This window comes from Mytilus galloprovincialis, chromosome 2 (assembly GCF_965363235.1).
Source record: "Mytilus galloprovincialis chromosome 2, xbMytGall1.hap1.1, whole genome shotgun sequence".
Lineage (NCBI taxonomy): Eukaryota > Metazoa > Mollusca > Bivalvia > Mytilida > Mytilidae > Mytilus > Mytilus galloprovincialis.
This window is the reverse complement of record NC_134839.1, coordinates 8,059,617-8,083,918: the sequence shown is the minus strand read 5'-3', so window position 1 is coordinate 8,083,918 and position 24,302 is coordinate 8,059,617. Positions and strand designations below refer to the sequence as shown.

Genomic DNA, 24,302 nt, shown 5'->3' with positions numbered 1-24,302 from the left:
AGCAGATGTGCGTTTTTTCTATATAAGATTCATCTTTAAAATTGTTGAAAGGCGAAATCAAGTATCGCTTTCCCGAGGATTGACAAGTCAAATGCTTTTGACAAGAAAAAACCTCAGTTTGATGAATGTATCATTAAGAACCCAATTCATATCAAATCATAAAAATACTGTATATATCAAAATATAGAAAACTTTTATTGATAAAAGTTACACTGTCTCTGTCGTTTGCATTCTGAAATATAATATAAATCAACATTAAATACAGTTTTTGTTCTCAAAATAACGTTAAAAATAATATTTAAATGTGTGTTTTACCTTTGGTGTGTTATTTGTCATATGTATCAGCATGACAACAGTTATTTGACATCATGGTTTATAAGGTAATAAAAGCGGGAGGTTTGACTAGTCATAAAACCAGGAACAACCTACCATTATTTTTCTCAAAATGTCCTGTTCCAAGTCAGGAAAATGGCATTTGTTCTCATATAGTTCGTGTCTGTGTGTGTTGTCTTGTCGTTTAGTTGCACTTAAGTGTTTCTGTTGTTTCGTTGTTGTTCTCTTACAGTTGTTTTACAGAATTTTATCACTATTTCATGCTGAAATGACGATAACTGTGTATTTGTTTAAGCTATTTCTGATATCAATTTACTATAAAAGAACCCCTTATTATAATGTTATGTTAACACTATAGTAGTAGGAAATATTTCTTGGAATATTTCATCTGAGATGGATTCACAATCGGATTATTTCGAAAATTACGCAACCGATTTAGCACAATCAAGTAGCATCACTATGGCATTACAGCAAAACTTATAAATACTAACGTGAATCAAGATCATAACACTTACTGGTCGTTCCCTAATGCTGATGACAATGACATTTATTATTAGTGCATGTACCAATATGAGGACTGCAATGTGCTGCACACTCTGAATTATTATGACACATAACTTGTCTTCTTCTACAAAACAAAACAAAAACTTTTCTTAACAAATTATAAGCCTGGAAACTTTTTGTTTTATGTAGGAATATTCTTTTTGGTATAAAGCAAAAACAAATAACAAATCGTGATATCCTTCATCCATTTGGTATATAAAATACATTCAAGATCAAGAGTAATCAGTTCTATACAAGAATTTGGTGACTGCTACGATCATATGAAACCTCACATTTCATTACTATTCACGGACGTCATTCCTTTTTAACATTTAACAACGCGGGTTCTTCAGTATGCACCACTTGTTTTATATAATGTTTTCATTCACAGAAGTATTATAGTCATTCCAAATAATTTAATTCTATATTCCAATTTTAAGGTGTAAATCATGAAAAAAAAATTTTTAAGACGTAAGTGTAACATGAAAAAATATTGTCCATGGGCTGATATACAAAAACTTTTCAGTCAATTAGAAGACGTGTTACATCTGAAACAATATTGTTAAATGATATGTTAGATCTCGAGGGATAAGAGAAATTGCATTCAATCTCCGTCTGAGTCAGATAAAAAACTTTAAAACAAGTAATTGCTCATTATCTGCTGAGTATTAACACTAAAACCGATCGGTTCGACTTCAGAATAATGCATTCGTGTAATGATACATGTTTTCTTTGTAATGCTACCTTGAGAACTAGCCTGTTGAAAAGACAACTCAATATACAAAGCAGTGTTCATATTCATATCACATTAATATTTTTTCATCCTGAATATGCAATTAATTTACATCTGAACGTAAAACATTATTCTACTACCACACTTGCCGAACTAGTCCGAGATTACTCTGACGCCGAACGGCTGTTTTGCCAGACAAGCTGGGGCCAAAGGTCACTCTGACGTCGAACGGCTGTTTTGCCAGACAAGCTGGGGCCAGAGGTCCCACGGCCCCAGCTTGTCTGGCAAAACAGCCGTTCGACGTCAGAGTAATCTCGGACTATTACCGAACTTAATACGAGGACAGGTGAATTAATTTACATCTGAACGTAAAACATTATTCTACTACCACACTTGCCGAACTAGTCCGAGATTACTCTGACGTCGATCGGCTGTTTTGCCAGACAAGCTGGGGCCAGGGGTCACTCTGACGTCGAACGGCTGTTTTGCCAGACAAGCTGGGGCCAGAGGTCCCACGGCCCCAGCTTGTCTGGCAAAACAGCCGTTCGACGTCAGAGTAATCTCGGACTATTACCGAACTTAATACGAGGACAGGTGTAACTGGAGTAAGACGAAAAGGTTCGTGAATAAAATACCGAAATGTAGTTTAAAGTGTCGTATTCTGTCAATGAATAAAATGAGAGCTCATCTGAAAACAGTTTTAAAGGATGGTTGGAAATACAATTTAATGACATGGTACGTTTCAATAATATCTTACCGCTTTCTCAAAACAAAATTAAAACCAATAGTCATAAAAGAATGTTAAAATTATGTACAAATTAAATCTACATCGGAACTCACCCTACTGGATGACCATTGTCATGTTTACATTGGCACTGATGATGTGCATCACATTCTGCTATTGTTCCGTGAGGACAGTTACAGTCAACAGCAGTCGTACAATGAGCTCTGAGTGCTCTACATGTAAAATAAAACGAGCTAAGATATTTAATGTATAACTGGTTGAGTTTAATTATTTAGTTTAATGACTTCATCGCTAAAATCATTTAAAAATTGTATTACTGGTTGCTATTAATTATGTAGTTTTATAACTTGTTGCGATTATGTATGTAGTTTTATAACTGGTTGAGATTATGTATGTAGTTTTATAACTGGTTGAGATTATGTATGTAGTTTTATAACTGGTTGAGATTATGTATGTAGTTTTATAACTGGTTGAGATTATGTATGTAGTTTTATAACTGGCGATTATGTATGTAGTTTTATAACAGGTTGCGATTATTTATGTAGTTTTATAACTGGTTGAGATTATGTATGTAGTTTTATAACTGGTTGAGATTATGTATGTAGTTTTATAACTGGTTGAGAGTATGTATGTAGTTTTATAACTGGTTGAGAGTATGTATGTAGTTTTATAACTGGTTGCGATTATGTATAACTGGTTGAAATTATGTATGTAGTTTTATAACTGGTTGAGATTATGTATGTAATTTTATAACTTATGTATATAGTTTTATAACTGGTTGAGATTATGTATGTAATTTTATAACTGGTTGCTATTAATTATGTAGTTTTATAACTGGTTGCGATTATGTATGTAGTTTTATAACTGGTTGAGATTATGTATGTAGTTTTATAACTGGTTGAGATTATGTATGTAGATTTATAACTGGTTGAGATTATGTATGTAGTTTTATAACTGGTTGAGAGTATGTATGCAGTTTTATAACTGGTTGAGATTATGTATGTAGTTTTATAACTGGTTGCGATTATGTATGTAGTTTTATAACTGGTTGAGATTATGTATGTAGTTTTATAACTGGTTGAGATTATGTATGTAATTTTATAACTTATGTATGTAGTTTTATAACTGGTTGAGATTATGTATGTAATTTTATAACTGGTTGCTATTAATTATGTAGTTTTATAACTGGTTGCGATTATGTATGTAGTTTTATAACTGGTTGAGATTATGTATGTAGTTTTATGACTGGTTGAGATTATGTATGTAGTTTTATAACTGGTTTAGATTATGTATGTAGTTTTATAACTGGTTTAGATTATGCATGTAGTTTTATAACTGGTTGAGATTATGTATGTAGTTTTATAACTGGTTGAGATTATGTATGTAGTTTTATAACTGGTTGCGATTATGTATGTAGTTTTATAACTGGTTGAGATTATGTATGTAATTTTATAACTGGTTGAGATTATGTATGTAGTTTTATAACTGGTTGAGATTATGTATGTAATTTTATAACTGGTTGAAATTATGTATGTAATTTTATAACTGGTTGAGATTATGTATGTAGTTTTATAACTGGTTGAGATTATGTATGTAGTTTTATTACTGGTTGAGATTATGTATGTAACTGGTTGAGATTATGTATGTAGTTTGATAACTGGTTGAGATTATGTATGTAGTTTATAACTGGTTGAGATTATGTATGTAATTTTATAACAGGTTGAGATTATGTATGTAGTTTTATAACTGGTTAGGATTAGATTGATAGTTTAATAATTGGGTTGACATTAGTTACTAGTATAAAGTAATAGTTCTATATCTTTTTCTGCTTAGATACATAATAAGTTTGATGATTGTTTCATATTAGTTTTTCTGTAGTTTATTTGAGATCAGTTATGTAGTTTAATAACTAGTTAAGATAAGCTGTCAGACACTTAAACATTGATTTTATTTTCCAAAGTTTAATACATATCAAAACATAGATTGCTATCCGTTTGCTGATTTATATTTATATCTTGATAAAATAAAATGTTGAATTTGGAATTTAAAATATCTCTAAGTAACTTCAGGTATTTTTACATCAGTACTCTACGTCTGGTTTTTATTTGATTAAGTTTTATTTGTTAATATGATGTGATCTTTTCCTATTCCTAACTGACTTTTACTGTTTGTTCTATTTTAATACTGGTATATGACTGTCCAATGTTAGCCACATTGACCACCTAATGATTCACGCCCCAAATTCGATATGTGACTTTACCAAGTGTCAGAAGCATTTTAATCAGTTATTGTCATTGGTTGATGGCTGTCATAATTGTATATTGTAACTTGCATAAATAATGTCGTTGATTGTCTTTTTTGAATGTTTTCATATTTTATTTTTAATTCTTGGTCAGTGTGGGTTCTACTCACATCAATATGCTGACGACTTTGTTTTTAATTCTTATCATTAAGTCTTGATAGCTGTCTCAATGGCAACCATAAAAGATCATTTTTATTTTTATAACACAATTATTGTGTAATATCATCTCTCTAAAATGCTAACTTACGGAGCCTCATGGTGACAGTGGCACTTGTCATGTTTACATTCACCAATGTTTGGGGCACAATGAGTGTCACAAGTTGTTGCATTAGTACAGGCAACAGTTTCCCTTTTCCTAAATGAAAGAATAATCATATGAATTATATTTACACGATAGTAGCAACAGACAGTTTCCTTCGTTTACAATCATTTCAATTTCATCTACTTAGTATCATATGATAACAGGATAAATTAAAAAAAAAAAGTCCTCCATAAATAAGAACATTAAACTTATGTCCTTTGTCCTAACATTTCATTTTTAAAAACAATGAATATTTGTTGGCATGCTAATATTTGTGTTTCAACTGATATTCATTGTACACGCTATTACGACACGCGTGTTTTGTGATTCATGAAGACAAATTAAATATAAAATAAAATTAAGTATCAACTGATAAATGAGGAGTACTTTACCCATGATTATGGTGGCAATGACAGTGTCCATGAGCACATTGGGCGGTCTGATCTGCTCCACATGTGCAGTCTGCTTCAGTAGTGCAAGTTGGGCCTTGTCTATAAGATATATTTAAGAATTTTGAATGGATACATATGATTTTGTTTTCAAAATTGCACCTGTTTTGACAGTTTTTTAACCTACGTTCATTTATACTTCAGACAAAAGTTTTCATTCTACGTTTATTTTGTAGATGTATCATTATTCATGATATGGTTTCACAAATTTAATTTTGAATCCATATGGAGTCATAGAAAAATTGGTCTAAACTGACCTCCATACCATCAATGATTCTGAAATGAGGAGTACCCAAATTGCATCCTTGCTTAAATTAGCATCGTCAAAAGTATAATAACAGAGCTTTTGTTTCATTTTTTTCAAATATTTTGAACAATTGGATATTAGTCCATGCTTACTCTTCGTTTTTTAAGAAAAGGATACTTGTAACATATTGTATTTGCTCATTTTAAAAAGATGACGGTTTGATGACGTCGCATGGTGACTTTTCAGTAGATTTTGCTTTTTCAGTAAACACTTCATTTGTTGATAAATACTATGAACAATTTGTGCATATCTAAATAATTTTATCTATGTTGAAAGATGTGCATAGTATCAAATTATAAAAATACAAATTGTTTAGTCTCTAGGAAATCTTGTAAGATTTCCGCTTCTATTTCCGCTAAAAAGGTGCAATTTGGGTACTCGTTGCAATTTGGGTACCGTTACGTTATACTAGTACGTTAAATTAGATAATTAGTGCCTTGTACGTTAAAAAATGGCAGTTGTTACCTTGTAGTTTGTTTGTGTGTGTGTGTTGTATTGTCGTTTGTTGTTTGTTCACGTCAGTGTTTCTGTTGTTTCATTGTTTTACTCTTATAGTTGATGTGTTCCCTTCAGTTTTTAGTTTTTACCCCGGAATTGTTTTGTCTCAATCGATTTATGACCTTCGATCAGCGGTATACTACTGTTGCCTTTATTTACTAGACAAAATGTATATGAAAAATTAATAGAATACAAGATTTGTTAAAATACTGACCCTCCAGTGTGGTGACAATGACATGTTCCATCATGATGGCAGGTTGCGGTCTCATCTGTCGCACATGTCGTACAGTCTGCTACAGTGGTACATTGTGTAGTTTGTCTGTAACACAAAATAAGACTTGAGAATTGGACTTTTAGTTTAGGTCAAATAGAAAACAAAGTCAATGCATATTATGTATCTATCTATATATAGGTTAACAAGAATATTTAAAAACAATTTAGCAAAACGGATATTATACTAAAAAAACAAAGGATGTTGGGCAACCATTTATGACACAAAATTAGTACATGCACAGAAAACACACACACAAAAGCAAAGAAACATCGCTTGTATTGCTGTTCTTCATCTCAGAGTCGCAGGGAGAACTTCAACACGGAACAAAAAATCTCTCTTCTCATCGCAAGACGACCCAAAGCATTGTTTCAGTGGAATTCTTCTTTCTGAACTCATCTGTGCAGAGGGAAGAACAATTGAACCGAAAACATTTTTGGCTATTTGTTTCTTTTTTTTGCAATTTTTTGGTGTATTTGTTTGTTTTTATTTGTTTTGTTTATTTTTTTGTTTTGTTTATTTGTTGTTTGTTTGTTGTTTTGTCTCATATCACGAAAATAATTAGTTGATATCTTCTATTCACTTACCCACTAACAAATACAGCAGCAATACCTACAACATGAGATATAATATTGTCTTTTATTTCTTATTATTTTATTGCTGACTGTCACAACTCGACGAATGTTTTTTTTTTTTACATGATTCTATTCATCTGTTTGACTTTCTTTGAAAATAATTTCATGTTGCCTTCGTCGTCGTCGTCTTCTGTCTTATTGAATTACTTGAAATTTCATATACTTTTAGTGCGGATATACCATCATGTGTAAAACTACTTCCGATATATAAATGTTTGATGCCGTAAGCGGCAAAAGAAAGTTCTGATTGATTGGTGAGGGATCGGGTGAAAAGTATGGAGGTAAGTCAGAACAATTATCTTAACAACATTAGGAAACACTTTGACATGCTATTGAAAAAGTCATCATGGATACCAGGATTATCATTTTGAACGCTAGACAAGTCAACAAAAGACTCATCAATGTCCCTCGAATCAAAGAAAAGTTAAAAGGCCAAATAAAATACGAAATTGAAATGATTTGAGGACCTTTTGCCAAATACAGATATGTAACATATTCTTGTAGAATAAAACCCTTAATATTTCGAAAATTTAGAGTTTTGTAAACAGTTAATTTAAAAATATGATCACACCAATTATGATGTTCTTCCATATTATTCATACGTACTAACATCATAGGAACAATGACGTCCTTGAATGAATTCAAAATATCTTTATGGTTATTAATGGAATAATATAAGGGTGGGATCTATTTCAAGATATTGTACGATTGGTCCTTAATGTTTCAAACGAATCTTCCTATTCGTACACTTTGTGCATGTTGCTTAATTAGTTGTTTCCTTTATTCCTTATTTAGAAAATGCTATATTTTTTAATTATTGTTAGTCAGTTACAACTTAGCAATGTATTCAGTCAAATTGTATTTATAGATAGTACATGTATGATATAAGTTGGTATGAATTATGAGATATGGTATGCCAATTATCATTTGTTAATTTCTGTGTCATTTGGTCTCTTGTGGAGAGTTGTCTCTTTTGCAATCATACCACATCTTCTTTTTTATTTGTCCACAAAATTTCAAGTGGATGTAAATAATTACAGGCAACCGTACTGTCCTCAACAATGAGAACACCCCATACCGTATAGTCATTTATAAAATGTCACAACAGGAGAAATATGAACCTATTCAGTTGAGAAAACTTACGGCGTTATTAATAACAAACACATTTTCGAGAAAAAAATTACAGATGTGAACCAACGAAAATCATTGAACCATCTCTTGACTTGTTTGTTTGCGGCACAAGATATTTCTTCCTATTAAAAAATGCAATCAGGTGGGCTGACCCCCACTTTATCATCATTGTCAAAATTCAATATTTCATTTTAATTGTACTTGTATCGACACAAACTTTTAAATATAACTGTCAGAGAAAAGTAAAAACTGAAATCCGAGGTAAATTCAAAACGGAAAGTCCCTAATCAAGTGGCAAAATCAAAATCTCAAACACATCAAACGTACAAATACTTCCATAAATCCCACCAATCGTATTGTACAATACTGAAACAACAACATATATATAAAAAAAAAAAAAGATCACATCATTTAGCCAACCAATTTTTGCCTGTAATTTTGTTTAAAAAACATAGATTTTACACGAATTGAATGCCAAATGTATCTGCAATATATAAATCTACTTTTTGACACCACAGACGAGTTAAAGGTATGTGGGCAGTATTTAATCGCATCGACAATGTTATGAACACAGAGAAGTCATTTGTAACAAAAGTGTAAATACATAAATACGATGAAATTTTATAATGAAAATTTTCTTACCAACAACTAGGAATATAGTAAGCTTCATCATTATGGAGGTAAAGTCGGAGAATAAATTTCAAAACAAATTCCTGACTTATATAGTACCACTCATTTGGTTGTGACCTCTTTTGACTAAATCGTGTGTGATCTTTGGTCGAAATTCATGTCTACAGAAATGTTCATACTTTGGTCTTCATTTCGTTCTTATAGTCCGGCCGATTGGTGCAGATATAGAGCAAAATTGCTCACTTGATGAGGAAAGCATGAAACTTTGCATGGTAGTTCTTGGTTATATACCCTTTGATTTCAGCTATGGACCCACTCTGAAAAATCTAATATGGCTGCCATTTTCAAGATGGCGAAAAAAAGGAATAAATATCAAGATTGTCCTAAAGGTATTCCACATATTATCGCAAATTAAAGTAATGATTCTTTAAAAATGAGTTTCATGTTCTTGAATTTTTTATCAATTAATTTTAAAATATAAAAAAAAATAATTTGGTTATTTCTATACCACATACATTTGCAAATATGGTTGCATATACAAAAGCAAATAGTGAAATTCAAAATGTTAATCAATATGTTACATGTTATTGTAATTGTTCTTTAAACGCTTTCAGTTTTGATGGTTGGAATGAAATAGGTTGAAACGAGTCGATTGAACGTTAATATAGGTCGGTTAAATGTGGTGGAATAGAAGGTAACTCATCTGAACTTTGAGACAGTGCCGAGGGCACCTTGTCTCGTGTCTCTTCAATGCCACGTCTTACGCCACTTATCGCGTTTTCATCTGCCGTACCCACTACATCGTCAAATTATTCTATGTAATCAATAGGTTAGACGATTGCCATCATTTACAATGGTTAAAGGGCAACCATTTCCTTTTCCAACTACGTGCGAAACCAATTTGCAACTATTTAGCGAGCATGGTCCTAAAATACACTCCTGATCAGCAATTTTTTTTATTTAATGGTAACAGTAATTTTTGAGTTTGGCGGAACTGTAATGGTTCGTTTTATGCAAACTTGCTGAGTTGAAATCTCGTTTCGACTGTTAAAAAATGCCGCATTTATCACTTTATTGTTGATGGTGATTTTGATAGTACTCAGGTTTATCACTGCGCTCAGTGTGTCCAAAATATCTAGCCTAAGTATAACATCGTCTATTGATGGCTCTTTGCACACATCCCATAGTATGTTCCCAATAACAAGCTGTTAATCCAAACCACGTAGCGTTACGTTCTCCAAATCTCCATTTTCTGCCGGAATTAATTTCTAATTTACTAATGTAATCATTGCAGCAGTGTCCACAATCATGCTCACATTCTGGTCATGCATAGTACCTCGTACTGCTAAGCTCTTTCAAATGGTTCGTCGGATGACAATATTGGACGAGGACGTGGGCCTCTGTTCGATTTTGTGATGAGGTGATGTTTCATGGTCAATATACTTTGGAATCGTGCGTTGGCCTACTGGCCCGACCCCTTGCTGTTTAAAGACTCCATTGTTGGGGCTGCACTTTGATTTGCTCCGTACCTGGTGAAGGTGACCGTTGTCTGAAATAACCGGGATTTCTGGAGTTTGTCCTTGGAGATGCTAACCGTTGTCTTTAGGAACTATATGATCTCTAGCTTAGTGGGGGCGTTGCTGATCGATAGGCATTAAGATTGGGTGTATATCTATTTGGCGATATACCGCGATTGTATTGCTCAGGAGATCTTTCACGTGTATATTGATCAGGTCATCTTCCATTGAACTGGTGATCTTTCATAATTATTTGATCAGAAGAACCGAGGTTATATTGATCGGCCAATCCACGGTTATGCTGATTAGTTGAAAGCATAACATCAGCTAGTTTTGTGACTAATTGTGCGAGGTTATGCACCTCATTATCCAAAGGACTGCTCATATTTCCTTTATCGGTCGGTGATACTGCGCCATCAGCAAAGTAGACGTGTAGATGTCATAAATGGCAGTTTTTGATCCATATATCTCTATCTGGTTTGCTATTGAGGTTTTCAATGGTTTTTATCGCCTTAATGAATGTTTTTGGTTCCTCTCTATTACATGCCTTGACAAATCTTTGTCTGTACTTCCTCGGAGGAATGATTCGGTTCCAATCTGGTCAGACCGTCTTTCTTGCTGAAGCGCTGCTCCAAATGAATGCTTTTTTTTAAGGCCTTGAAATCATCATCTGTGTGTACCTTGCTAGCGTACTCAAAGCCAACATCGGCCTGTCAATCTGGGGCCTACACACATTTTTCCTGTTTTCCCATTGTCATCTACCGGCAGTTCGTTCAAATTGGTAAATGAACGTCTCCCATTTCAAGGATCCTCTTCAATTGAGTTTTTGTATTTTTGGGAGCTGTGGGCTTCGGCTCCGGTCCCGTGCACCATGATTTTCTTGCCATCGGGTATATTCTCTCTCCAATGAGAAGTCTGAAGAAGAGCTGTTGCCAAACTCTTTTGGTTTACTCTGCCCTTTCCTGGATCGGTCAGTGGAGTCGGCTTGCTGTTATGGGAAGCATGTTAGAGCTCCAGGAGCTGACGAGGTTGTCATAATTGGAATGATATATGTGGGATTTGCCATTGACTCGGCGGGGATGATACCGTAAGTAGGCACTGAATTTAGCATTGGAGAAACTTGATAAAATCCACTTGCAGCCAGTTGTTTCTGTAATGGTGTGCTGCTCTGAACCAAATATTATTGACTCATAGTAGATGGCAAATGTGCGTAAGAAGACACATAAGCCTTTTGCTGCTATCCTTGATTAGAACTAGAGGTTTATAGTATGTTGTTAAATTGAGATTGTTGTTGTATAATTTGAACTGTCTCATGTAGGGCCAAGGGCCCTGACATAGGACTTTTGATTAAAATGTGAAGACACCTTCAACAGAGTTGGTGCGGTACAATAGGGGAAAGACCCAAGGCACGGATTTTTTGTATACTTTTGGTAAACTTGGGTTGTACTGGCTAAGGTCAAATTTTGGCTAAGATGATGTGTCAATTGCAGGAATTTTAACTCCTTTATTTCGATTGTCCACTAATTCATTTACAACAGATGCCAGTTGTAGGAAGGTACCCTGCTGTTCAAATGCACTTTTGAATTGAACTGTGTCTCCTTCCTCAGTTGTTGTCATTTTTTCCACCCGTCTCACCATAGCATTGAATATCTTATTGTTCTGACCATCAATTCCGCGAAGCAATTACCACAATTACCACAAGCCTTCTGGTCTATCCTGTCTTCAGACTGCTGACGTTGCTGAGATATTGCTTCCATCTATTCGTTATTAATATGCATTGCCTCTTTCTGTTCAGCTTGAATCGTAATGAGACCAACACATATTTTATCAATTCGCGCTTTGCTCTGTTTTATATTGCGGTAAATCTTAGCTGTTCTTTGAGCATTAGATTTTCTATCTGCTAAAAATTCTTGGTACAATTGTTTAATAGTCATTTTTTAGCTTTCCTCTGTCAAAGCGTCTTCAGTTGTGGGTTTCTCCATATCCCCAAGTGATTCAGTTTCTGCCATTTCAATGTTCTTGTCCTTGTTGTCCTCAAGTCCTGCCATTTCACTAATATGTGTTTAATGATTCTACATTCAGAGTATAATATTTCAAGTTGCAAAATATTGCGACCCAAGAAATAAGATAGGCACTGAATAATATCTTAAGGCAGATAAATCCCAAATCACAGATATTTTGTTTTTGTGAGACCCAAGACAACAAATAGTGCAGCTTTTAATGAAAGCTACTTCTGCAGCTTTTTAGGAAAGCGGCTATTTTGTGTATGAAATGACAAGCAAGCCAAAATCAAAAAGGACAGAACTGTGACAGATACTAAATGACCATATACATCAATAAAATGCTTATATTCAGGTCAATTCTCAATAATGAATATTGGCTTATTTTTCATGGCGGCCATTTTGAAAATAGCCGCCATTTTGTATTTCAAACTGATAGATCAAAACAAAATCTTGCTTAGTACACCAAGTCATTCAAATATGTTGATTTTTGTGCTTCCAGCATCAAACCCACTGTGGTTTGTGCAATACTGGAAAATATTTTAGAACTTATGGCAGCCATCTTGAAATAAGCCGCCATATTGAATTTTGAAGGTGGGTCCATAGCTAATACTGCTCAGTACTCAAAAATGTACCATCATGCAAAAATTGGTGCTTTCCTCATTATTTGAGCAATTTTTTCACCGATCGGCCGGACTATTATACTATCAGAGATGAACGATATCATAGGAACAAGCAAACTCATAAATTCGATTACGAATAAACAATGAAATGGCTTAAAAAACGAAAAACGACCAAAAGACAAACACCCGTATACTAAACACGACATAGAAAACTAAAGATGAATACAAATTATATTTAGAAATGAAATATGAAGCGAATTCTAAAACAATATAATGAAAAGGGTAAACTCTTAAAAACAAATGTCATTATTTTTAACTCACCTGGCCCAAAGGAACAATTGAGCTTTTCTCATTACTTGGTGTCGTTCGTCTGTCATATTATTTTGAAAGCGTTACAGATAAACATTTTATTTAGCATGCTGAGATCTGCCTAATTTTTTTTAAACTGTCAGACGAAGTCTTATAGGAGTTTTCACCCTTTTGCATTTTATTTCTTCAATTATGATACATAGAAAAAATATAACAAGGGGATAAAATGCAATTGTTGTGGCTATCTCTTCAATTATAATAGATAGAAAAAATAAATAAAAATAAAACTGATCAGCAAGACATTATTTACAATCGATGTAACATGATCGAAATTGTTAGTCGAAACCTTATAAAAATTATAGCCCTTAAGGATGTACTTAGGTGAGGTTTTGGAATTTTTGTCAAATTTTCGGACTTCTTGGTGTTTTTCCATATAATACAAGGTAAAATATTTTGCCCCATAACACACCTTTATTTTTTCATGTAAGACTAAATAGCTCATGAAAGGTCATTTACCAAAATTTTAGAAGTTTCTTAATTTTCTTTCTTTTGTTTTGAGACCCAAATAATACCAATGCAAACATTAGGTAAAAGTCCAAGTCAGCCTTTTCCCGCCATATTTTAAATCTCAAATATCTCGAAAAGGAGGTCCATGACCTATCAATATTTTAGCTTATTTTTATCTTTAAAGAATGCTCTACCAGCTTATAGTATAAATTTTAAATTCTTGATTTATTAATTTTCACCTTACCTCACCTAAGTACATCCTTAAATGACGATTTTCTCAATTGTTGTGTTTGTTGCTCATCAGTAAGAAAACTTTTTCAGTAGATAGAAAAGTTTATTAGCAAAAAGGATAAACATGACAAAAAGGTTAAGAGACAAAAGTCGTTTGACGACTCCTTATTGAAGTGATGGTCCTTTAGTTATAATTCCCCCTAATTTTCATTATTGCCTATTATCTATAATAAATATACTAGTCAACAAAAGAAACGATACAAGACTTATTTTCAAATTTAAGATAAAGTTTTCCGTTTATAGGACCAATATAGAAGGTAGTAATACTTAATCATTATGGAAATATAAATCCGTTTAAAAAAAATATTTTTTTTGCTTTCGTGATGTTTTTTGCCGATCTTTTTTGTTTTTTACAAAATTTACATAAAACGACAATTTGAAAAACAGAAGTTTCATCCAATGATGCCAACCTCTCATTTAAAGGTAAAGACAATGTTTGCCATCAATTTGTTTTTAAAAATCATACAGTTTCTTCGTTTATTTGTTTACCAAATTTCGGCCCCACGAGAAATCGTTAAAATGTATACATTATCAACAGATTTACCATAGACAGTATGTGTAAAGTGATATTCAAAAAGCGGTCACAATCTTAAAACTAATCCGAAATGTTCCAAATTTACTGTGTGTTGTTTTCATATCCAAAGTATTGATTTGAGACAAAAATAAAAAATAAAAATTAGCATTTTTTGAGATTTCAAAAAAACACTTTTTTCCCCAGAAATTTGAAAAAAACAATTTTTCAACGCATTAGTTACAACATGAAACACAACTTGATTAATAATATGTTAATAAGACGTACCATTAAAAAATATTAAACTATTGTGATAACTTTGTGTTAAAATTTTATTAATCATAAAAAGGCATATGTTGATTCACTTATATGGTCTTTGCATCGGAATTAAACACATTTATCCTAAAACCAGTTGTTGACATGACACGGGTTATGTTCTTCTCATATATTTCATGATGGTATAATACTAAACCCTAACAGGAGGGATTCAGTTTAATTGAGGTCTGGAGCTGGAATGTCAGTTACTGCTAGTAGTCTGTTGTTATTTATGTATTATTGTCATTTTGTTTATTTTCTTTTGTTTCATATTCTGACATCGGACTCGGACTTCTCTTAAATTGAGTTGTACTGTACGTTTGTTTTTTCTACATTGGCTAGAGGTATAGGAAAGGGTTGAGATCTCATAAAAACATGTTTAACCCCGCCGCAATTTTGAGCCTGTCCCAATTCAGGAGCCTCTGGCCTTTGTTAGTCTTGTATGATTTTTTTTATTTTAGTTTCTTGTGTATAATTCGGAGTTTATTATGACGTCCATTATCACTGAACTAGTATACATCATATTTGTTTAGGGACCAGCTGAAGGACGTCACAGGGTGCGGGAGTTTCTAGCTACATTGAAGACCCATTGGTGGCCTTCGGCTGTTGTCTGCTCTATGGTCGGGTTGTTGTTGCTTTGACACATTCCCCATTTCCATTCTCAATTTTATGTATGTACATGTTTTTTATCATGTGTATATGTATGAAATTGTATTAAAGAAGAAAACTCTTGTCACCTTTTAACTATCAATATAAAAAGAAGATATGATATGATGGCCAATAACACCCATAGGTGATTTATAATTGTTAATATCTGTGTCATTTGGTCTCTTGTGGAGAGTTTCATCGGCAATCATACCACATATTATTTATTTATAATAACAGATATCAAATTATATAGAAGTTAAAAACTATAAGTCACCGTACTGTCTGATACAATTATGTAAACCAATACAAAATAGTCAGCTAGAAAATACCCAGAAATGACAAATGTTAAACAATTCAAACGAGAAATATTTCATGCATTCATGACGACCTCTATTATGGTAAAATCATATTAATAGAACCATTTCTTGGTTTGCCTGCAAATGCGTTGTTTGCGAACCGGTAAATTACATAAACAAATCTCAAATAAAAAGAACGTTCAAACTTATGATTGCGTTGGATAAAAACCGTAATTTTCATACGTATGCATGCAAACAAATTTCTTGGTAGAGAGGTCTAAGTACAGCATAAACAACATGTTTTCCAAAAGACCAAACAAGTGACAAAGTATATGTTAACAAAACGCATTTGACTAGCAGGTCGACCAAATGATGTTCTTCAACCCTGATGACTGCCATTGGCGATTACCAAATAAACGGATCAGCATATGGAAGAACATGGATCTTATTAGTTATTAATTAATTACCAAACAGAAAGCAATAAACTTGCGGAAAAGATGGAATACCGCAAACAAGAGGTACAAAAATTTGTACACCATATCCGGATTTCGACAATTAATGTCTCTTTAGTCATGTTAGGAATCAAAAAGGTATTTTGAACGTCATATAATTTACCTGAATTTTATGATAGACTCTTGAATTTTGAAAGAGTCGAAATAGAATGAACGGATCATTTAAACCCGAAGTCAAAAATAATACAAGCCCATACGAAAAAATATAAATATATAGGATAATATGGATTTTAGCATTCCCCTGATGTATTATCGAATGATTTTATGATGAACTGTCTCTTATGCCATTTACCGAGAGAAAAATAATGTTGAAGTTTATATTTCAAGTAAAAACTATTTGTGCATTAATCAAAAGGTTTTTTTTTGTAAACCTTCCTAATCAAAAACGTGACTTATGTAATTAATTTACTTTTGAATGAAAACAATAGAGTATTAATATGTATACAAAGTCACATACTCTCTTATTTGACGTATATATGCTGTTAATCGTGATTAAAGCTGTTCACATTTAATAAAGGAATGACTATTTTTCCTGCCCTATAAAGAAATAACTTTGATAATGTAGTGCACACTGAATAACGTTTTTCATTTCAGTAGTCAGTACATTTGTACAGAAATGATTTGTTTTTCTTATGTTGTGCTGTTAAATCACTTTTCCGTGTTATTGGGATGGTTCAGCGTTTTTGAACATGTTAAACCATGCCACAATTTGTATGTGCCTGTCCCAATTTAGGACATGTAGTTCATTGGTTGTCGTTGGTTTGTGTCTGTCATATTTGTTTTATTAGATTGTTTTGAAATAATTATGGCGGTTGGTTTTCTCTTAAAGGTGTTATCAATTGTTTCACGTTTTGCATATGGAGCCTCTCATATCCAGCTATACACATGATACAGTAAATGTATTTTCTCATTGATGAATGATCTACGGTTGCCCATAACTGCTTGCATCTTCGCCATTTGAAAATGTTGTCTCTTTGACCGCCATACCACATGTATTTAATTTGCTATTAAACATTTTCTTTTAAATACAATCCAGTAAATGTTTAAATATTTCTATGTAAACCTCATGTTTCACCATTGTTGTGGCTGGGGGTTACTTTGCTTTCTGTATACCATTGTATTTACAAAGGATATCGGAATAAACGTATTATACCCCAAGTAACAAAGTTGCGGAGGGTATAATGTTTTTGACCCGTCCGTCTGTCCGGTTGTCGAACCGTCCGTCAGTCCGTCAGTCCGTCAGTCCTGCTCTTGTCATCGCACCTCCTCTGAAACCACACAACAGAATTTCATGACACCTTTTTAGATTAAAAAGGTCATAATATGTAGATGTGCATATCGACAGGAAATTACGATTCAATTTTTTTTCTAGGAGTAACGCCCCTTTGAACTTAGTTGCTTCAATAAACTACTGCAACCAATTGTCATCTCAACTCCTATCTCCATTGAAACAACACAACAACATTTCACGAAACTTTGTAGATAATATGGACATACTATGTAAAAGTCCATATTGACAGTAAATTATGATTCAATTTTTCTTCCAGTTATTTTATTTCTCCAGTGACAATGTGGGGACGTGGGGTATTGTGAGCGCGCTCACTAAGGTTCTTTAATTATATAGACATTTTCAAATCTAAGTCATGCTATTTTTTAAGTTGTTTTCCTAATATTGGTTATCTGTTCAAGCAGATTAGTGAAGACGGCAGACAGTCAATCGTTTAACCCTGTTGCATTAATGCGCCTGTTCCATGTCTGGAGCCTCTGGTCTTTGTTATTCTTGTATGTTTTTAAATCAAAACCAAAAACCTTTCAGTAGCAATGATCTAGAATAATTATAGTTTACCAATTATCAGTCTAATATGATATTTCAGAGCTTGCGTTTCCTATTATGATTTCCTTCTTCAATGGATTTTGCTTACAAGGCAATTATTGAGTTAAGGGTTTCAAGTGGTAAACATAAAAGTCGATTGTTTGGTATTGTGTGTTTTTGTCATGACGTAGTAAGTTTTTCTTCGACTTGAGAGATTTAAATGTCAACTTGCAATCTAATGTCATTTTTTTAAGCGATGAGGTTGGTATAACATTTTAGTAAATTAGTATCATACAAGGTCAAAACCTTTCGAATTAACACAGTAAACAAATCCAGTTGGAAATCCTTTAATTATGTTTTTTAGACGCCTTACCTTGATATTTTCAAGGAAACCACATGACATTACACATATGGTGATTTATTCGAGGCAGCTGTTCGACACCTCCACTTAATTACAATTTTGCCATATCTCGAGTTGTCGTCTTTTTGATATAAAATTGGGTTACCTTTTCATACTATTCTGTCATTTTACTTTGTCTTGAAGATATTATTTTATACTATGAATACATCTTGATATAAAATAGAGCAACCTTTTCATAAAGATTTTTATTATGCTCTACTATTTTGTCATATTACTATCTAGCGATGATAAAGTAGTATACCTCAAAGATATCTTGATATGATCATGGCTATCTTTTTATACTATCTTATCTCCTCACTATGCTTCTATATCATTATGATACATCTTTATACTTTAGAGACGTATTGATATGGCCATTGTTATATTATAGTTCGTTTCTGTGTGTGCTACATTTTAATGTTGTGTTCTGTTGTGTCGAAGTTCTCTATATATTTGATGCGTTTCCCTCAGTTTTAGTTTGTTACCCGGATTTGTTTTTTTTCTCACTCGATTTATGAATTTCGAACAGCGGTATACTACTGTTGACTTTATTGATATAATAGTAATGCTGACCAATGAACATAAAAAGTCGCAATTTTTTGTTGTTGTCGTAGAATTTAAGAAAATGGAGGTAAATTTGGCTTGTGAAAATTTGCTTCCCCTTTTTATATGTTTTTAATAATGTTCTAATGGTCTGTATACTTTTTGGTGAAGTTTTGATTTTTTCTTCCAGAGTCATGGACTTTTTACCCAGACAAAAGGAGGAGGCAAATTATAACAAAACTAGCTATGTGTTAAGTGGGCGCAACAGACGCACGTCACTTAATCCCACCCAGTCAATATAGCCAGTGAAATGAACGGTAAAGAAATGGTATCGTCCACACTGTTATGAAATCAATAATAATTGTTCTACATACAGTTTTAGAAAGAAAATAAACTCGTCTACATATGATTTAAAAAAGAGATGTAGATATAGAAAATGTACATTATTTATGCTTCTGAGCAAAGGTAAGATAAGATAATATATGCGTAAAAAATAAACAAATTATTATAGAAATTCTTGTCAATATCTTTTTTTTATAAATATATATATAATGTAAAGATTAAGGACAGTCTCAGTGCTTCAATAAGCAGAGGAAGCAACATGTAAATCTTTTAAATGTTAAATTTGTTGAAATTGAATTAGGATTGTTACTAGGTAAGATTATATTGCTATTAATAGTTTATTTGATGTGTGACATTTAATATTTGTTAATAAAAGTTGAAAAATGCTTACCATAAGAACAAATAGCTTAGTATCTCAGAAACTTTTAATGGGCATACGATAAAGTTACAAGGGGGGGGGGGGGGGGGGGTATTGACGTTGCTAACGTAAATTGTTATTTTCGCGACGTCAAACTATGACTTATCGGGAAAGAATTCAGTTTTCGACTGGTTTTTATCATTCAAACGTATTTAACTTGAAAACGAGTACATTTTTTTTAAATTGCAATTTGGTTTGAAGTTATGAGAGAAGGTTATGTGTGCCAATTTTCATGAAAACGTAAATAGTGCAATTTTTTTTTTGATAAATATACAGCAGTTTTATTCTACATTCATGAACATTTGATAAAATATGAGTTATTTCTGAATAAAAAATGTATAATTTTATAGGATACTTATAAAATACAGAAATTACAAATTATTTAACAAAAAACAATTTTCGTTTATCTTTTAAAACAAACAAGTTATGTCTTTCTTTCGAAAAGAAAAATACGGCCACAAATCCGAATTTTTAGCAAATATACAAAATTTCGACCTCATTTTACTCAAAAAGTAGCACATGAAGGTATATTTTTTATTACATATTTGATTTAATCAGGTAAAAAATAGTCAATATGGAAATTTTTATGAAAATGTAAATACGGGATCAAAAATGTATCGTATGCCCTTAAATATATATCCTGTGAAAGCATGCATTCAAAATCAAAAACTCGATTAGAAACTAGAACTGTGGCCAAGAAGATGACAAAAAATGATTTTTAATCCAGATTTCCCCCATACCTTATACTGTTGAATATTGATAAAGATTTAGGATAAACTCTTTAATTAGGAAAGTCGAAATAGGGTGAACGTATCATATAAACCCGAAGGCAAACATAATACAAGTCCAAACGAGAAAAAAGAAATAAATTTAAAAGTCTAAATTGAAAACAACATTCAATCCAATGATTGCGTGTGCAAAACGAATTTCTTGGTCGAGGGGTCTTAATACAGCACAAACAACTTTTTCCAAAATAACAAAAAATTGAAAAAGTTTATTTTAACAAATCGCATTTGACTAGCAAATCGAACAACGGATTTTCTCAAGCCCTGCTGACTGCCATTGGCGATTGTCAAATAAACGGATCACCAGATGTAACAAAATAGATCTTAATTATTAATTTTATGTCAAACAGAAAACAATTAACCTGAATAAACACTAAAAAGATGGTATACTGCAAACCAAAGGTGTAAAAATTAGTACATACATATCTGAAATTGACTGACATGAGTCCGGCACTTATTTTTTAGAGTTTTTTTCTTTTGCCTAAAACTGACTCCTTGCGTTTTACAAAAAATACTAAACTGATCTTACATGTTCTTTTTGCAGGCTTGCACAGCATATACACAGACCCAAACTGGTTTAACAAAGCAGGTTTAAGATTACAATGCACGTTGTAACATATATTGTTAACAAAACAGACATGTATCCTATATCGGAGTTGGATCACAATATTGGCTATACAATTAGTCAAATTATCTTTTTCTTTTTAGTTGTCTTGTATACAGGATTGTTTAACATTCGAATGATTCATATTGTTATCAAACATGAATACTTGCATCTTTCATCAAACTGGATAATGTGTTTTATCCTGTTGTGTGATATATTTATTGTCTTTCAATATTCAATATGTGCAATCATTCTTACGTCTCGTGCTCTGTGGCTTTCAGAAACTGGGGCAAGATTTATTTCTTCTTTGTCAATGGTATCAACTGGAATGCAACGATTTTTGCTTGCACTTGCATCAGTTGAGAAGTTATTTTACTTTAAATTTGTTTATAAACATGTTGATTTGTTTACTAAGAGTAAAACATTCAGGTATATAATCATCATTAGTATTTTTTGCGTTCTCAGTGGAATTTTGTCTTGCCTTCCTACTCAAGTACAGTTTATACCAGACTTGATGATGTGTGTTCTTCGCTATGGTAGTTTTAAAGAAGCTACAATTCTATCTAAGATCTCCATAGTATTTCGATTGACAACAGAATGTGTGGTTGCTATTTTTTCACTTTTGTTGCAAGTGGGTATTTTCATCTTTTCTTGGAATGTTGCGAAAACAGATCTAGTTTTTCAGAGAAAGAATAGGATATGGAAAAGAATGATTCTAAATTTTATCTCGCTATTTTTTGTAACATTACTTATTTTATTTGGAGCAATATTTTTAGAGTTATCTTTTAGACTAACTTTTCCAGTTTTTAGACGTATATCCGTGTTTGTGTACATCTTTGGATCACCTCTCATTAATCCGTTGATTGCTCTGTTTGGAAATCCTCCACTACGTCGTGCTTTTATGAAGAAAAAGAAGAAGTTTGTAACAGATTTTTGTGCAAAAACAGATAATGCACCTCAAAAACCGCCATTACCGAGTATTAGCTGACATCTTTATTATAGCAATCAACCACTAATAGAGGTGTATTACATTATTATATGCGACAAAGTCAACATATTGTTAATTCAATTATCTAATTGATTAAACGGTTTCTTTATCAATTAACTACTCAAACTTAAATGATAAATGTACTTATTTTTTTAATAAAAATGTAGAACACAGCATTTACCAGGCTCAAACAATGTATTGATAAATGTACTAAGAGTTTCTCATCATAATGTATTATTCGAAATGCAAATTGTTTAGCGGCTTTCTGTCTGTTTTCTATAATAGATATAGGAAGATGTGGTGTGAGTGCCAATGAGATAATTCTCCATCCAAATAACAATTTTAAAAAAGTAAACCACTATAGGTCAATGTACGGCCATCAACACAGAGCCTTGGCTCACACCGAACAACAAGATATAAAGGGCCCCAAAATTACTAGTGTAAAACCATTCAAACGGGAAAACCAACGGTCTAATCTATATAAAATTTAAAAAAAAACGAGAAACGAGAAACACGTATAAATAACATAAACAAACGACAACTACTGTACATCAGATTTCTAACTTAGGATAGGTACAAACATTTGCAGCGGGATTAAATGTTTTAATGGATCCAAACCTTCTCCCAATTTCTGAAACAATAGCATAACATCACAACATAAAAAAAAACACACATTGAAAAAAAAAATCACAAAAATACTGAACTCCAAGGAAAATTCAAAAAGCATAACATCACACCATAGAACAAGAATGTGTCCATAGTACACAGATGCCCCACTCCCACTATCATTTTCTATGTTCAGTGGACCGTGAAATTGGGGTCAAAACTTTAATTTGGAATTAAAATTGGAAAGATCATATCATAGGAAACATGTGTACTAAGTTTCAAGTTGATGTAACTTTAACTTCATCAAAAACTACCTTGACCAAAAACTTTAACCTGAACTTTGCACTATCATTTTCTATGTTCAGTGGACCATGAAATTGGGGTCAAAACTATAATTTGGCATTAAAATTAGAAAGATCATATCATGGGGAACATGTGTATTAAGTTTCAAGTTGATTGGACTTCAGCTTCATCAAAAACTACCTCGACCAAAAACTTTAACCGGACGGACGAACGGAGGCACAGACGGACGGACGGACGAACGGAGGCACAGACCAGAAAACATAATGCCCCACCTACGATAGTGGGGCATAAAAACAGACATAAAATATCAATTGGAAGGCTTAACTCAATAAAAAAAACGTACATTAATACACTATGAACGAATAAATTCGATCTGCGATATCTGAATGCAAATGCACAGTCAATAAAATATTAGGGACAAACATTCAAGGCCAAAAAGCAAACAAATAAGTCCAAACAAAGCCATGGCAAGTCACCACTGCGAAATATTCACTGTAGAAAAAAAAACCGGGTTTAAACAAATACAGGTAAATCTTGAAGTTTGTACAAATGTAGTAAGAAGAAGTGAAACTTAGAATATATTCAAAACAAGAATGTGTCCATAGTACACGGATGCCCCACTCACACAATCATTTTCTATGAACCTGAACTTTGCACTATCATTTTCTATGTTCAGTGAACCATGAAATTGGGGTTAAAACTATAATTTGGCATTAAAATTAGAAAAATCATATCATGGGGAACAAGTGTATCAAGTTTCAAGTTGATTGGACTTCAGCTTCATCAAAAACTACCTCGACCAAAAACTTTAACCTGAAGCGAACGGACACACAGACGGACGCACAGACAGACGGACGAACGAACGGAGGCACAGACCAGAAAACATAATGCCCCTCTACTATCGTAGGTGGGGCATAATGATCAAAGCTGGTATGTAGACAAGATCATATAAATATAAAATAACAAAAAAGCTTTATAAACAGTATCAACAGGTCGAATTCACAAGAAAATACGATTTGAGAGTTCTAAGAAAATTCAGGAAATCATGAAACCCAACAAAAATAAAACACTGGACAATAAAGACTTGACAAAC

At 32.7% G+C, this 24,302-nt stretch overlaps 2 protein-coding genes across 2 annotated transcripts in view; both read right to left on the bottom strand.

Annotated features, from left to right (window-relative positions):
• The window catches only part of LOC143062798 (uncharacterized), a 528,850-nt gene that overhangs the window by 78,386 nt on the left and 426,162 nt on the right, over positions 1–24,302 (bottom strand). The gene's annotated exons all lie outside the window — the stretch shown is intronic.
• LOC143062796 (uncharacterized) lies at positions 175–9,029 on the bottom strand. Its single transcript, XM_076234585.1, has 8 exons — positions 8,891–9,029; positions 7,070–7,094; positions 6,426–6,530; positions 5,350–5,448; positions 4,904–5,011; positions 2,450–2,566; positions 849–961; positions 175–232 (listed from the first exon to the last, which is right to left on the bottom strand). The coding sequence occupies exons 1-7, from the start codon at positions 8,919–8,921 to the stop codon at positions 859–861; spliced, it is 588 nt and encodes a 195-aa protein (XP_076090700.1). The 5' UTR covers positions 8,922–9,029; the 3' UTR covers positions 175–232; positions 849–858.

Coding starts and splice junctions, on each gene's coding strand:
- LOC143062796 (XM_076234585.1), bottom strand. CDS start 8,921: ATGATGAAGCTTACTATATTCCTAGTTGTTG. Junction 7,095..8,890: donor TACTATATTCCTAGTTGTTG/GTAAGAAAATTT, acceptor CTCATGTTGTAG/GTATTGCTGCTGTATTTGTT. Junction 5,449..6,425: donor CATTGTCACCACACTGGAGG/GTCAGTATTTTA, acceptor TATATCTTATAG/ACAAGGCCCAACTTGCACTA.